The sequence below is a fragment of the Leptodactylus fuscus genome, chromosome 4 (assembly GCF_031893055.1).
Source record: "Leptodactylus fuscus isolate aLepFus1 chromosome 4, aLepFus1.hap2, whole genome shotgun sequence".
NCBI classification, from domain to species: domain Eukaryota; kingdom Metazoa; phylum Chordata; class Amphibia; order Anura; family Leptodactylidae; genus Leptodactylus; species Leptodactylus fuscus.
Window position 1 is genome coordinate 103,045,441 of NC_134268.1, and position 16,025 is coordinate 103,061,465.

General features: G+C 40.3%; 1 protein-coding gene across 7 annotated transcripts in view; it reads right to left on the bottom strand.

Annotated features, from left to right (window-relative positions):
• Nucleotides 1–16,025, bottom strand: part of NFATC1 (nuclear factor of activated T cells 1) — a 156,029-nt gene that overhangs the window by 113,015 nt on the left and 26,989 nt on the right. For all 7 annotated transcript variants that reach the window (XM_075270920.1, XM_075270919.1, XM_075270914.1 and 4 more), the window contains exon 3: nucleotides 3,823–3,982. In XM_075270920.1, coding sequence (XP_075127021.1) covers nucleotides 3,823–3,982 — 160 coding nt within the window. The remainder of the gene's footprint in view (nucleotides 1–3,822; nucleotides 3,983–16,025) is intronic.

A 16,025-nucleotide genomic window follows, 5' to 3' on the forward strand; every position in this document is an offset into this window, starting at 1 on the left:
AGAAGCTCTGTATATACAATGTGGGATCTTAGTTTTAGGGTATCTCAAGGATGTTAGCAAAAGATTCTTAATATGGGGAAATGCTGAAATTGTGATAACAAAAAAGCGTCAGAAAACTTTGGAAGAGAAGAATTGGAGATCTGTGAGAATTCTTATTTTATTTTTAGCCATTCTGACCCGTCTTTGATGATTGCCAAAGACTATGGTTTTAACAATGTTTATATGAATAGCTGTACGTAATAAGTTGCAACATTTGCAAACAATGCAAAGCTAAATCGAATGCTGTAGTATCAGTAATGAACCTCACATATTGTTCCCTGTGGTGCATTTTTATGAAGTTTCAAAGCAACTTACCCTTCGTTCACATCTGCATTTGTATTCCATCTGGGGGAGTCTGCATGGGGACCCCCTGAATGGAATACCGAACGCAACTACAAGTGGTGTGCAGGTAAAAGCACACGGACACCATAGACTATAATGGGGTCCTTGTGCCGGCCGCGCAGTGCCTGCACAAATCATGTGGACAGGAAAGTACATTGTGAACTACTTTCCTGTCCACATGATCTCTGCGGAGATCTGGCGGCAAGCACACGGACCCCATTATAGTCAATGGGGTCTTTGTGCTTTCATTGGCACACCGCTTGCAGTTGTATTCGGTCTTCCGTTCAGGGGGTCCTCATGCGGACTCCCCCGGATGGAATACAAACGCAGATGTGAACGAGGCCCTACCTTTACGAAATCTAAACAACAGAAAGAAATATAAAGCTGCCAAGTATCTTTGTGTGGCCCACTCCAATGATAACTTGGCTATAACTAAAAAATAATTTACCACAAATCCTTTGTGAACTCTGGCATCCTCCCCCTAGAAATGTGTGACAAATTTATGAACCAGCGTGAGACATTTTGATAAAATTGTCAGAAAAACAGGCTAGCATAAAATAAGATGTATATAAAATAAGATGCACCAGAAAACTGGCATAAAAATCCACTCATGACAGTGAGTGGAGAAAAGTTTGTATAATAATGACATCACATATGATGTAATGCATATGCAATAAGAAACCATTTGCTCTTATGTTATCTGTTCTATGTGTTACACTAAAACTACTTTCTGTTGCAGACATGATATAACTGAGCTTCACACCATGAACAGAGGCCCATGTGAATGACAATGAAACTGAAGAGCTTCGCCACCTGAAATATCCAATGTGTTCATTTATGTATAAAGGCTGAAAAACAGAAAGACAACTGGCCTGGACCCAACAATCCAACTTACTGCCTCCAGCTGATGAAATCATTGACTTGAATGTAATCTTTTTCACGTTGAATATGTGTGAATGTATTATTTGGCAAGTGCTGGCCATGTGCATATTGTAATAACCCGTGTGGAGTTGCTGGTAAAAAGTGCCAGCCGTTTATGATTGAGCTATAAAATGTCTGCTTTGTGGTATGTTTGCCTGGCTTCATTACATATAATAATTGCATCCTGCCTCACAGATGTGTGTTAATGTCTTTTTTTGCACCTCTGATACGTTTTGGAAACACATGGACAATAGACACAGGCTTTTTCAGTTAACGTGTGCAGGCGTGAATGCCAAGGAATCATGGGTGGGGTACAGAGCCAGCAATTTGTGCATTACCCGGACATAAATTGTAGGTAATGGATAATGAAAACATGGAGGAACTGACACTAATTTGCAAGGTTTCCTTTCGGTCTACTACTCCAACTCTACCTCCACTTCCTCCTGAGTCCCAGCTATAATAATATTCTCCTTGTCTGAAATGAGTTACAATTAAACTTTCTCCTTGACCCTGAGCAGTAATTACGGTATAACACAGAGCAGTAGTTGTGTGAAGATCATTTTCCTGTCTTAGTAGATTTCTAGACTGGAGAAGATACTAGACATGAAACTAATACAATTGATCTAGGGATATTCATTCTGATTACTATTGTATAGAATCATACATGCTGTATAGTTATACAACATATAGTATGATCAAGTACTATTCTGACTTCAATAGCATTTCCCTGGCCTTAGAAACCTACCACACTACAAGAGCGGCTCATCATTTCTGTAAAACATTCTTGAAATTCCTTGCTGGCCGGGAACGCAGGAGTTCAGCAATGCCTTATAAATAGGCTTTTGATTTCTCGCAATTGTCTTTATTATGTACACTAATCAAATAAGGCATTTCCATCTAGTTCTCCTTTTCCACTTAATACATAAGAAGGATAAGTGCATAATTTACATGCTGTCGGCACAATGTGGTATCGAGGTCTTGGCAAATGTTCTTACGATTGTGTAATTTTGGCTTGTCAACATATCAGAAATGAATATATTACATTTATGCTAAACACGTTGCCAGCCTTTAATTTTTCTCCTCTTTGTTTGGACAGAAACATATTTTGATATATACACTTTTTAACAGATTCTGACTCAAAACATTTCCTGTTCTTCACGTTGAAACCTCAAAGAATGTGTTAGATGCAATTTGTGTTTCCAGCCCACGCTGGATTTATTTTCTGGGTGCTTGGTATATGATACATTCATCTTGTTTTTATTAAAAAGAGACTAATAATAATAATGATGATGGAATGATAGGAGGCACAATATTTAGTCTATAATAACAAATACATCATATTACTGAATCATCTGGATGGTATTACTTGAGTGCAATGGCAGCTGAACACACTGAGTATGTGCTAAAGATGGTCTCTTTAGAGTAAATAATGTTGATCAAGTAGAATATGCCCTAGTGCTTTCTCTATAGGAAGACAGTATTGTGTATAACTGGGCAAGATTGTGTTCATACAAAATACAGGGTTCTGTTTTAGATGCAGAGACAAAATGTTACAGTACAAGATACATTTGTGTGCTGTATACGATTTACAGAAAACTTTGTTGTAGACTACATACATTCACTATGCTAATAGATTCAGTAAGTCCAGTGAATGTCACAGAAGCATGGAAGGAAAGCATCATGTTGTTCCCAATCATTATAGTGCTGGACCACAGTGTCCATAGCTGACAGCTTCCTATCTATGGTTTACATTACTGAATAGTCAGCTCCTGTCTATATAAATCACATGAACAGATAACATCAGTGAAAACCTTATGTCAATCATAGCCTCCTAGATCTTCTTGGGTGAAGAGTGATGACTACCATACTACAGTATATTGGCAAGTGTTCCTAGTCCCCAGTATGTTTGTAGAAGTCAGGTTCTGACGTTCCACCATTGATAGGTTGGATGCTTAGGGCAAACAAATTATAATATAATAATAATGGGGCAGATTTACTGATATAGACATAGATATCTACAGATATAGACAGCAGAAGCAGTCAGAAGATGTGACAAATTTATCACAGTGCACACCCTTTATGGCAGATATGGGGAAGATATTTAGACACATTATCATATGCCACCTCAAGACTGGCTTGCTATGTCCCATTTTTGAACCACTACTGAATAGTGTTTAAAGCAATACTGTGAATGTGCCTCGCATTTCTGGATCAATTTTGTTAGTAAATCTGTCCCAATGTTATGTCACTATGAGTAACTGTGCCTTACACTAATAGCAGCCAGGGATCTAAAGCCAGAGATTTAGGGGTCATGATAACTCTTCTCTCTGAGACAAAAAATATTTAAAAATCCCCACCACCACCCCTTATGACCACCATATTCTTAACTGCTGTGCTATGTATGCCTTTATGATACCTCTGGGAAAGTATGCTTTATCATCTTCTACACATTACTATGGATTGAAATGAACATTTGTGATTACACGCCAAGATAAACAATGCCTCCTATCACATGGATACCTGCACAATGGGATGTCCACCAGTAGATGCCTTCACCGCCCCACGGCTTCCTTCCGTCTCATAATGAGCTCTGTGATGAGATTTGGGCTGCACTTCAATGCGGAGTTCATAAGGTCCTGACTGCGACGGCAGATGCCAATCAAGGGCAGGCAAAGAGGGGCTGTAATGGAAAAGAACAGCTATTAAATATTAACACAAAGTGTATTATCCCACACCACAGGAATTTGGCACTATTACTTTAGAGACCATGATTTGCAGTCCATCCTTCACTATCTTACATTTAAAATTTCATCAATAGGTCTAATGCCATGTCATAAGTAATGTAGAAGCCCGTGAAGTGGCCAAAACCTCTTCCCCCTTCATGAAGATGAATGGCCACTGATGTTACACTTGCAGTCAGACTCCTTAAGTCAGTGGAAACTGTGTGTACATTGTTTCCTTTTCCATGAATCTAACTACTGTTAATTGTCTTCGGAGTGAGAGTATTAATAAATAAGCAAGACGGACGGAGAAATACTGAATTAACAGGAAGGATTTATCTATCTGGTTATAGAAGCACATCGCTGTACTCTATGCAGTGCCAACATACTGCAAAGTCCAAAGGACAAACAGAAGTCAACAGAAAGATGGATCTACAAGGAGAACTAAAGAAAGAAGTACTGTAGTACTAGAGCAATTCAGGACCACATTTTTGTTTTAGTAGTCAAGGAGTCACACTCCTTAGACATGAGAAGAAACCAACCCAAAAGTTTAGGCTTCAATAACAGATTTTTATGAGGTGCATTAGCTCCCCAGCTTATAAGTCCAGCTATGTACTTTGCAATGTGTAGATCAGAGGAAGGCAACCTTTAGGACTCCAGCCGTTGTAAAACTACGACTCCCAGCATGCATACTTGCTCTGCTGTTTTTTGGAACTTCCATGGAAGTGACTGGAGCATGATGGGAGTTGTAGTTCCACAGCAGTGGGAGGGCCGATGGTTGCTGACCCCCGGTATACATGTTTCTCTCAGCACATGGTTCTTCACTAACCTTTGTAAGAGGACATTACAGTTTTAGCACTGAAAGTTTTCTTTGTCTAATAAAATGTTACAATATCCCTTCTATAACAATTCCTGCAGATTTGAAGACCTCTGCTTGCTGTCATGCATTGGAAACTTTCGTCCATTACTCCCAGTGGGTAGAAATTTGTCCTGGCCATGACAGACAATTCCTTAAACTCAATCTCTGCATACACATCTCTTAAAACTATAAGGAATTGATAGAGAATGTATATTAGAAAATTGTATAACTTTTCATCATACTAAAAATAACCTTGATTTGCTTTAAAACGTCTTTGCACCCCTTCCAAGCAGCATGCTCCTTTATTTCACTTCTTACATTCCTTACCAGAGCTAGTTTTACATAGGATGCATAAAATGGACAGAAAAAAAGCTTCCAGGATGAGCAAAACATATAGTAGTCATGGTGAATGATCAGTGATCCCTACGGTACTCTTCACTGTCAGCTATCTGCTTCTAGCTCTGTTCTTTGTATAGCAGTTGGTGAAAACTGATCGGTGGGGGTCCTGGGTGTCTGACCCCTTACAATCAATATTGATGATCTACCTTAAGGATAGGTATCACCTACGCAGAAACTCCTTAAGGGCTCGTTCACATGGGGCAAGAGGGGGCAGTTTTGGCACTGAATCCACATCATAATCCGCCCCCTCACAATAGAGTTCTATGTCGACCGCTAGCTTACTTTTTCCGTGAGCTTACTTTTGTTCCTGCTCACGGAAAAAAGAAGCGAGCTGACCTTTTCTTCAGGTAGATTCTGCGGCTGAATCAGCCCCGGCATCCGCCTTGCGGCAGTGCCCTACGGACTAGGCCCATTCATTTAGACCTACTCTGGAGCGGGAAGCATTTTGGTCCTATTCTTCCCGCGTCAAAATCAGGACCAAAATACGCCATCCCGTAACCCGTGTGAACCTCATTATGGAAAAGCATCTCTTTTTTTTGTTGCAGATTTGGCAGAGGTTTTTTGAGCCAAAGCCAGGATTGGATTGAGCAGAAGGGAGAAGTATAAGTATATCCTATATATTTCCCATTCCTTTTGTAGCCAATCTTTGTTTTGGCTCAAACATCTGTAGAAAATCTGCAACAAGAAAAGCTGTGTTTCCACAATGTAGCGTCTCACCCTTAAAGAGGACCTTTCACCATTTTGGCGAAGTCCAGCTCTTTGCATTATATAGTAAGTGGTGTCCACTGATTGTGGATTGGAATTTTCTCTCTAGCCCTGACCGTTCCCGAGCAATCTGGTATCTTTTGTACCTGGTATGCTATTTAGGACCAGGCAAGAGGTGTGACTCTGAGCTCTAACACTATCCACATTAGACTGCAGCTCTGATTCACAACGCCTTGCCTGGTCCTGCTTGCCACTGCCCACCTGACAGTATAGAGACTAAGCGTCACATCAAGCACCAAAATTAACAGGTGGGAATAGAGAAAAAATTCCAACTGTGCTGGAATCAGGGGAATGGTGCCTTTTAACAGATACTAGGAACTGAAGTTGATGGAGTTGGTGACAGGTCCTCTTTAACCGGTTAAGGACCAGGCCCAAAAGTATGTTAAAGACCAGGCCTCTTTTTTCAAAACTGACATGTGTCACTTTAAATGGCAATAACTTTGAGACGCTTTAACTTACAAAAATGATTTTGAGATTGTTTTTTTCCTAACACATTATACTTCATGTTAGTGGTAAACACTAATCAATATTTTTGCATTTATTTATAAAAAAACTAGGAAATTTGATGGAAATTTGAAAAAAATTGCAATTTTCAAAATGTGAAATTCTCTACTTTTCAAGCAGATAGTCATACCATCCAAATACATGAATAAATATTATCTCCCATATCTCTGCTTTATATTGGCATCATCTTTTGATTGTCTTTTAATTTATTTTGGACGTCACAAGGCTTAAAAGTGTAACAGCGATTTTCCAGATTTACAAGAAAATTCTCCAAACCAATTTTTTAGGGACCACTTCAGTTCTGAAAGTAATTATAAAGGCCTGTATAATAGAAACCCCCATAAATTACCCCATTTTCAAAACTGCACCCCTCAAATTATTCAAAACAGCATTTGGGATGTTTGTTAACCCTTTAAGCATTTCATAAGAATAAAAATAATATGGCAGTGAAATTTAGACATTTCATTTTTTTTCACTAATACATTCATTTAGACCTAAAATTAACACATTCACAAAGGGTTAAAGGAGAAAATGCATCTGATAGTTTATTGTGCAATTTCTCCCGTGCACAGAAATACCCCACATGTGGGTATAAACTGACTTTTGGGCACACGACAGTGCATGGAAGGGAAGGAGCGACACTGGGTGTTTGAACAGCAGATTTTGCTGGAATAATTTTCAGGCGCCATGCCTTATTTGCAGAGACCCTAGAGTACCAAAACAATGGAAATCCCCCAAAAGTGACCCCATTTTAGAATCCACACCCCTCACAGAATTCATCAAGGGGTATAGTCAGCATTTAGACCCTACAGTTGTTTCACAGATTTTACTAACATTGGGATGTGTAAATGAAAAATTACTAAAATGTCACTTTATCTCCAAAGTTTTCATTTTCACAAGGGGTTAAAGGAGTAAAAGCCCCCCACAGTTTGTTAAACAATTTCTCCTGAACACGGCAATACCCCATATGTGGCCATAGTATGCTGTATGGGAACATGGCGGGGCTTGGAATGGAAGGAGCGCTATTTGGCTTTTGGATGGCAGATTTTACTGGAATAATTTTAGGTGCCATGTCGCATTAGCAGAGCCCCTAGAGTACCAATACAGTGGAAACCCCCTAAAAGTGACCCCATTTTGGAAACTACACCCCCCACAGAACATATCAAAGGGTAGAGTGAGCATTTTGACCCTACAGCTGTTTCACAGATTTTATTAACATTGGGCCTTGAAAATGAAAAATTACTTTTTTTTCCAACAAACTGTCAATTTAGCCCCAAATTTTTAATTTTCACAAGAGGATAAAGGAGAAAAAGCTCCCTAAAGTTCGTTACACAATTTCTCCTGAACACAGAAATGCCCCATATGTGGCCATAATCTGCTGTATGGGAACATGGCGGGGCTCAGAATGGAAAGAGGGCTATTTGGCTTTTGAAGGGCAGATTTTGCTGGAATATTTTTCAGATCCCATGTCGCATTTGCAGAGCCCCTAAAGTATCAATACAATGGAAACCCCCTAAAAGTGACCCCATTTTGGAAACTACACCCCTCATAGAATTTATCTAGGGGTAGAGTGAGTATTTTGGCCTCACAGGTGTTTCACAGATTTTATTAACATTGGGACGTGAAAATGAAATATTACTTTTTTTCCCAATGAATCGTCCATTTAGCGCCATATTTTTAATTTTGCAAATAGTTTAAGAATTAAAATCCCCCCAAAGTTTGTTACACAATTTCTTCTGAACACGGCAATACCCCATATGTGGCCATAATCTGCTGTATGGGTACATGTTGGGGCTCAGAATGGAAAGAGCGCTATTTGGATTTTGGAGGGCAGATGTTGCTGGAATAGTTTTCAGGTGCCATGTCGCATTTGCTGAGCCCCTAAAGTACCAATACAGTGGAAACCCCTCAAAAGTGACCCCATTTTAGAAACTACACCTGTCAAGGAATGTATCAAGGGGTATTATCATTTTGAGCCTAAAATGCTTCCCAAAAATTAATGTACAAAATGAAAATTGAAATTTTTAAAAATATGCCATTTCGGTGCCCAATACGTTGCACCCACTTTGTGTTGTCAGAGACCTACACTCCTAAAACTATTAAGGGGCCATCCCGAGGGGCAAAAAATTATATATGTGGGTGTAAACTGCTGCTTGGGCACACAGCAGGGCTCAGAAGGGAAGGACCACTGTGCGTTTTAGCTTTTGGGGTAGAGATTTAGAGGGACCCTCTGGGCACCATGTTGTTTTTGCAGAGCCCTGGAGGTGCCAGTAAACTGGAATTCACCAAGAAGTGACCCCATTTTGTAGGGGCAATTTTAGGGTCTCTGCAAATGTGACATGGTGTCCAAAAACGAAGAATCTAAATCTGCACTCCAAAAGCACATATTGCTCCTTCACATCTGCGCCCTGCTGGGTACCCAAATAGCAGTGTATGCCCACATGTATGACACTGGTGTACCCCGGATAACGGACTTAATGCCATATGTGGGTATAAATGGCTGTTTGGGCACAGCCGGGGACAGAAGGAAAGGAGCGCTATATTGGTTTTTGGAGCACACCATGCCACTTTTGCAAAGCCCCTGAATTGCCAATAAAGTGGAATCTGCAGACATGTCACCCCATCTTGGACACTAGCCCACTGATGGGATTTATCAAGTGGTGTAGCGAGATTTTTTTAACCCTTGAGTGTTGCATTTATTTAGTTTCCAGAAATGAAATCGCAACTGATAGAGAAGTTAAAAATGAAAATTTTACTGATTTGCCATTTCAGTGTGCAACATGTTGTGCCCGACTTATGTCAGCAGAGACACTCCAAAAACTGTTAAGCGGGTATCCTGGGCACAACGGCTTTCAGAGCGTTCATCTCTGATACAAGTCGGGCATAACATATTACGCACTGAAAGGACGTATTCCTGGAAAAATGGTCATTTTCACCTTTCACAATCAGCTTCGTATTCATTTATGGATAATAAGTTATAGCAACACTTGGGGGTTAAAAATGCTCTCTGTACCCCTGGATAAATCCTTCAGGGGTGTAGTTTCCAAAATAACATCTCATATCAGGGGATTCCACGTTACTGGCGTTTCAGCTCTGCAAAAGTGTCATGGCATCCAAAAACCAAACCGTCTGCGCTCCAAAAACCCAATAACCCTTCTTCCCTTCTGTGTCCGGCTGTGCCCCAATATCAGTTTATACCCACATATGACATTACGTCCGATAGAACGGGTACACCAGTGTCATACATGTGTCATAAACTGCAGTTTGGGCGCACAGCAGGGCGCAGAAGGGAAGGAGCGCGATGCGGCTTTTGGAGTACAGATTCAGATGTTTGGTATCTGGACGCCATGTCATGTTTGTAGAGCCTGTAAGGTACCAGAAAAGTGGATTCCCCAAAGGAGTGACCCCATTTTGAAAACTGCACCCCTCAAAGAATGTATCAGGGGGTGTAGTGAGGATTAGTATGCCAGATGTGACTGCACAGCGGATGGCGAAGAGGGAATATATAAGCGGTGCGGAGGACATTGGGGACACCAAATTCTGTACTATGTCCCAGTAGCTCCTATGATTGGGGGAGTCACTCTGGGGGTCACTTTAGGGGTCACTTCTGGTGTCCGTTCCCTCATAAGCTGTAAATATGGGGTGTCCCCTGATATCCGCTCGCACAGCTTATATATTCCCTTCCTGCCGCAGCCAGTAGTGTTCTAATAATTTGGCGATTTTTGCGGACTTTTGTCTTCACATTATTAGATGCTATATTTTCTTTATTTTTCTGGTGACGCGGTCATATAAGGACTTGTTTTTTGCGGGATGAGATGCATTTCGTAATGACACCGTTTTTGGGTGTCTACATCTTATTGAATACATTTTATTAACCCTTTTTTGCTGGATTTAAAAAAAAAAAATCAATCCTGGCATTGAGTTTTACCTTTTACATTTTTCGCCATGCAGTGTACAGTATAAGTAACATGTGTCCTTTATTCTGCGGGTCGGTACGGTTACGGCGATACCTCATTTATGTTATTTTTTTATGTGTTACTAGTTCTGCAGAGGAAAAACACATTTGGGGACATAAATCAATGTTTTTTGCATAGCATCTTCTGAGAGGCGTAACATTTTTATTTTTCGGTTGACAGTGTTGGTTGAGGGCTTATTTTTTGCGGGACAACCTGCGCTTTTTATTGGTACTGTTATCGGATGCATATGACTTTTTGATCACTTTTTATAGTATATTTTGTAAGGTGAGACGGCGAAAAATCATTACTTCCGGCGAGTTTTTTCCGGGTTTTTTCTTTTCCGGCGTTCGCCGTGTACATTAAATATTATTTCAGTTTTATTGTATAGATTGTTACGGACGCGACAATACCAAATATGCATTGTTTTTATTACTTTTTAGTTCTTTTTTTATATAATTCATTTTCTATAGAGAAAAAGGGATTTTTGGGCTTTATTACTTTATTAATTTTTTTCATACACTTCATTTTATTTTTTTTTTATTTTTTTTTTACTTTTTCATGTGTCCATTTAGGACACTTCAATCAGCAATACTGTGCTGATATAGAATGCCATGTGAGACACAGCCTGCAGGTGTCCCACATGGCATTCCGTAGCAGGATGTCAGGCGGTGTAGACGCACAGCCTGACATCAGAAGGTCCTGGCAGGATCACCAGGTATGTGGGGGCTCCGGGCAGTCTGGGGTCACTGGCCAGACCCCAGACTACCTTTTACTGCTATCGGCACCCTCCGATCTCGCCGCGGGGGGTGCCGATCTGATTCAATTGCTGGCGGATGCCTTTCGATCGCGCCGTGATGTTTCACGGCGCGATCGAAAGGGTTAAAACGTCCAGTCGGACTCAGTTCCGACTGGACGTTATTGAGGAAGGGGTTAGGTGTTAGTAACACCTAACCCCCGTCCTCCCCGCACCCCTCCCCCCGCCAAGAAGGTACCTAAAGACAGGAAGTATTTTGACAATAGTCCGGTCTTTAGGTACCTGGACCGCAGGCCGTAAATTTACGTACGGCGGTCCTTAACCGGTTAAAGACCTTTCACAAAAAGTGACAATCACCCAAACGTTAATTAATCCCAATAATTTCCCAGTATCAGTAATCCAGCAACAAATGATAATTTGCTTGTTTGTCATTGGTATCTTTTAGGGGGACATAAAAATCATTGCTTGTCAGACATACTTTTATATAAATGGAAAGTGTTGCCAAAAATAATAACTGTAAGGAAGACGGGTGACAAATGGTTGCAGGAAGGATGGTTTGTAAAAAACTTTTCTTACAACTGCACCACGTAAAATCAAAGTACGTGACTTGCTACATTGTTCTTTGTATGGGAAATTCAGCTGCTCATTTAATAGGACTCTTATACAGTCCTATGAAAAAGTTTGGGCACCCCTATTAATCTTAATCATTTTTTGTTCTAAATATTTTGGTGTTTGCAACAGCCATTTCAGTTTGATATATCTAATAACTGATGGACACAGTAATATTTCAGGATTGAAATGAGGTTTATTGTACTAACAGAAAATGTGCAATATGCATTAAACCAAAATTTGACCGGTGCAAAAGTATGGGCACCCTTATCATTTTATTGATTTGAATTCCCCTAACTACTTTTTACTGACTTACTGAAGCACAAAATTGGTTTTGTAACCTCAGTGAGCTTTGAACTTCATAGCCAGATGTATCCAATCATAAGAAAAGGTATTTAAGATGGCCAATTGCAAGTTGATCTCCTATTTGAATCTCCTCTGAAGAGTGGCATCATGGGCTGCTCAAAACAACTCTCAAATGATCTGAAAACAAAGATTGTTCAACATAGTTGTTCAGGGGAAGGATACAAAAAGTTGTCTCAGAGATTTAACCTGTCAGTTTCCACTGTGAGGAACATAGTAAGGAAATGGAAGACCACAGGGACAGTTCTTGTTAAGCCCAGAAGTGGCAGGCCAAGAAAAATATCAGAAAGGCAGAGAAGAAGAATGGTGAGAACAGTCAAGGACAATCCACAGACCACCTCCAAAGAGCTGCAGCATCATCTTGCTGCAGATGGTGTCACTGTGCATCGGTCAACTATACAGCGCACTTTGCACAAGGAGAAGCTGTATGGGAGAGTGATGAGAAAGAAGCCGTTTCTGCACGTACGCCACAAATAGAGTTGCCTGAGGTATGAAAAAGCACATTTGGACAAGGCAGCTTCATTTTGGAAACAAAAATTGAGTTGTTTGGTTATAAAAAAAAAGGCGTTATGCATGGCGTCCAAAAAGAAACAGCATTCCAAGAAAAACACATGCTACCCACTGTAAAATTTGGTGGAGGTTCCATCATGCTTTGGGGCTGTGTGGCCAATGCCGGCATCGGGAATCTTGTTAAAGTTGAGGGTCGCATGGATTCCACTCAGTATCAGCAGATTCTTGAGAATAATGTTCAAGAATCAGTGACGAAGTTGAAGTTACGCCGGGGATGGATATTTCAGCAAGACAATGATCCAAAACACTGCTCCAAATCAACTCAGGCATTCATGCAGAGGAACAATTACAATGTTCTGGAATGGCCATCCCAGTCCCCAGACCTGAATATCATTGAACATCTGTGGGATGATTTGAAGCGGGCTGTCCATGCTCGGCGACCATCTAACTTAACTGAACTTGAATTGTTTGTCCAAAATACCTTTATCCAGGATCCAGGAACTGATTAAAAGCTACAGGAAGCGACTAGAGGCTGTTATCTTTGCAAAAGGAGGATGTACTAAATATTAATGTCACTTTTCTGTTGAGGTGCCCATACTTTTGCACCGGTCAAATTTTGGTTTAATGCATATTGCGCATTTTCTGTAAGTACAATAAACCTCATTTCAATCCTGAAATATTACTGTGTCCATCAGTTATTAGATATATCAAACTGAAATGGCTGTTGCAAATACCAAAATATTTAGAACTAAAAATGATTAAGATTAATAGGGGTGCCCAAACTTTTTCATAGGACTGTATTTTACCTAATGCCGTTCCTTAATACAAACTGCCTATAAAACAAAGATGTTTCCATTACTTTTCTTAAAACCTGTCAGTTATTGGTGTGAGTACATGTTCTCTTACAACTTCAATAGGAAGAGAGCCTTTACTGATAGATGGGAAATAAGGTTAAGTAGTAAATATAATCTAGTGACTATAGAAGTAACATCTTACAAGGGTTTTCATACTGATGACCTGTCCATAAGACGGCTCCTATTCAAGTAATAGCAGTGGTGCTGCAGTTCCCTGGAATCACCGCTATGGAGTGGACAGGGACGTTGTGCTGCTCCTATTGCTTGAATAGCAAGAAGCATCTTCAGACATTGGAGGTTGTTAGGACAGATATCTGTGCGGAATCTGGGTGTCGTATGGAATATCGGTTTAGGGCCAGAAAATCCCTTTAATTCCCCAAGAAGAGATCTATAAGGCCCGATTCACATCTGTGTTCAGGTTACTGTCCTGGGAGTCCGCTTGGGACACCCTAATGGAAACCAATCCGCATAAAAAAGCAGTTACCTAAGGAAACCCATGGACCCCTTAGACTATAATGGGGTCTGTGTGGTTTCCACTCGGTTTCCGCACAAAAAATGCCGAGAGAAAAGTCCTGCTTGCAAACAGAATGGCCCGAACGCAGATGTGAACCGGGCCTATGGGATAATTATTGTGCCAACTTCTAGCAGTATTGCTAACTGTTTAATGATTATTTGGAGATTACTTACATGCAAACTGTTAGGGCGGGTTCACATCTGCACCCGATCTCTGCTTTCAGGTTTCCGTCTTCTGCCCGAGAAACTGGACAGGAGACGGAAACCGGCAGTCACTTTACAAACCCATTCATTTGAATGGGTTTGCAAAGTGTCCGTCCGTGAGCACCCGCGAGCGTCTTCTGGTTTCCGCAGCAAAACCGTTTTTTTTGTTTGTTTGTTTTTTTTTAACCGGACACAAAGTCGGACATGCAGGACCTTGTGTCCGGTTAAAAAAAAAAAACTGTTTTGCCACAGAGACTACAAAACGCTCACAAGCGGACACAGTCTGCCGGGTTTCCGTCTCCAGTCGTCAGAAGACGGAAACCTGAAAGCGGAGACCGAGGCGCAGATGCGAACCCGCCCTTATCAGTTTTTTTGTTTATTCTATCTCTACTGTAACAGCAAAAGTAAAAAAAAAAAAAACTGCAATAAAAGTAAAATATACTTTACAGCATTAAAGGATACCTGGAGGAAGTCAGGTCATAGGCCCTTACTAAAACAAAACAGACAGGTCACACCATTGCGTAGTCTTTGACCCTAGTGACGTATTAAATGTATTTCATATAATGCTACAAACAAGTATGTTGATAGGATTTCACTATGGAAGGAAGTATAGCTAAAAAAGTCAGATTAACAAAATACATCACATTTCTATCTTGTATTGGCCAGAGCAAAAGTTATTGAGGTCAGATGGAAACATATTGAATGGGAGCAGGAAACATATTGTGACCAAAACAGTGGAAACCTGTGAGATCAAAATCTGTATAGCGCCCATTCCACTGAATTTCATCACTGCTAGAATTTTCCTAGAAAACAAATATGTAAAAGATCTGAAGCATCCTGTCTGTCAAGCAAGATAGTTGAGCTAATGTTAGAGAAAAAATGAAAATTCTTAAAAGGGACAGTCCCATGTGTATTATAGGTATAGCTGAACACGCTGATGTGGCCTAACAATAGTTCTAAAGGCTATATAACTTTGGAGCCATTTTTTTTAATATTGATGTACAATACATGAAAGTTGAATGTGATTTCATCAACTTATAAGAAGGTGCAGAACATGTTAAGATGACAAATTTTCTTTTGAGCAGCATTCTGCAGCTTACTCCATAATGTAAAACATAGCTAATGCAGAAGCCAAGTGAAATGTTCTATTGCAGAATGTGTCATTTAATGATTTATAAAATGGCTCTAAAGGTATAGCCTTTATGTACTCGTGGCTAAAGAAGTTATTAAATATAGCTACATATTCATATACAGTACAGGTCCAGGGGTTTGGACCTCTTTCATTCAGTAGCACCTTATTGTGACAGAACCAGCCATGTTCCTTCCTTTCCTTACTGGGCCTGAGTATACAGTAGGTCTCAGTGATTATGTGTCCATAGTGACATACAGTGGTCCTTTAAGTTACAATGGCCTCAGGATATAATATTTTCAACATGATATTGACTTTTCTGGACCACTGTAACTTAAAACTCAATGTACAGTTCGTGGCTTGAGGCTTCAGCAAATCAGTCTAATTTCACGAGTAACATAGTGGTGTCTCTCTACACTATAGTGCGGTACTATACATTCTGTTTCAGAATAAGCTGCTTCTATAAACACCAGGTGGATTTGTCTCCATGTTATTTTTCAGGTGCACTTTACATTTTTCTAAGGCCCCTGAAAAAAGTTCCTATCACTATCATAAGAAGTGATTTACAGCCTCCAGCAGATCTT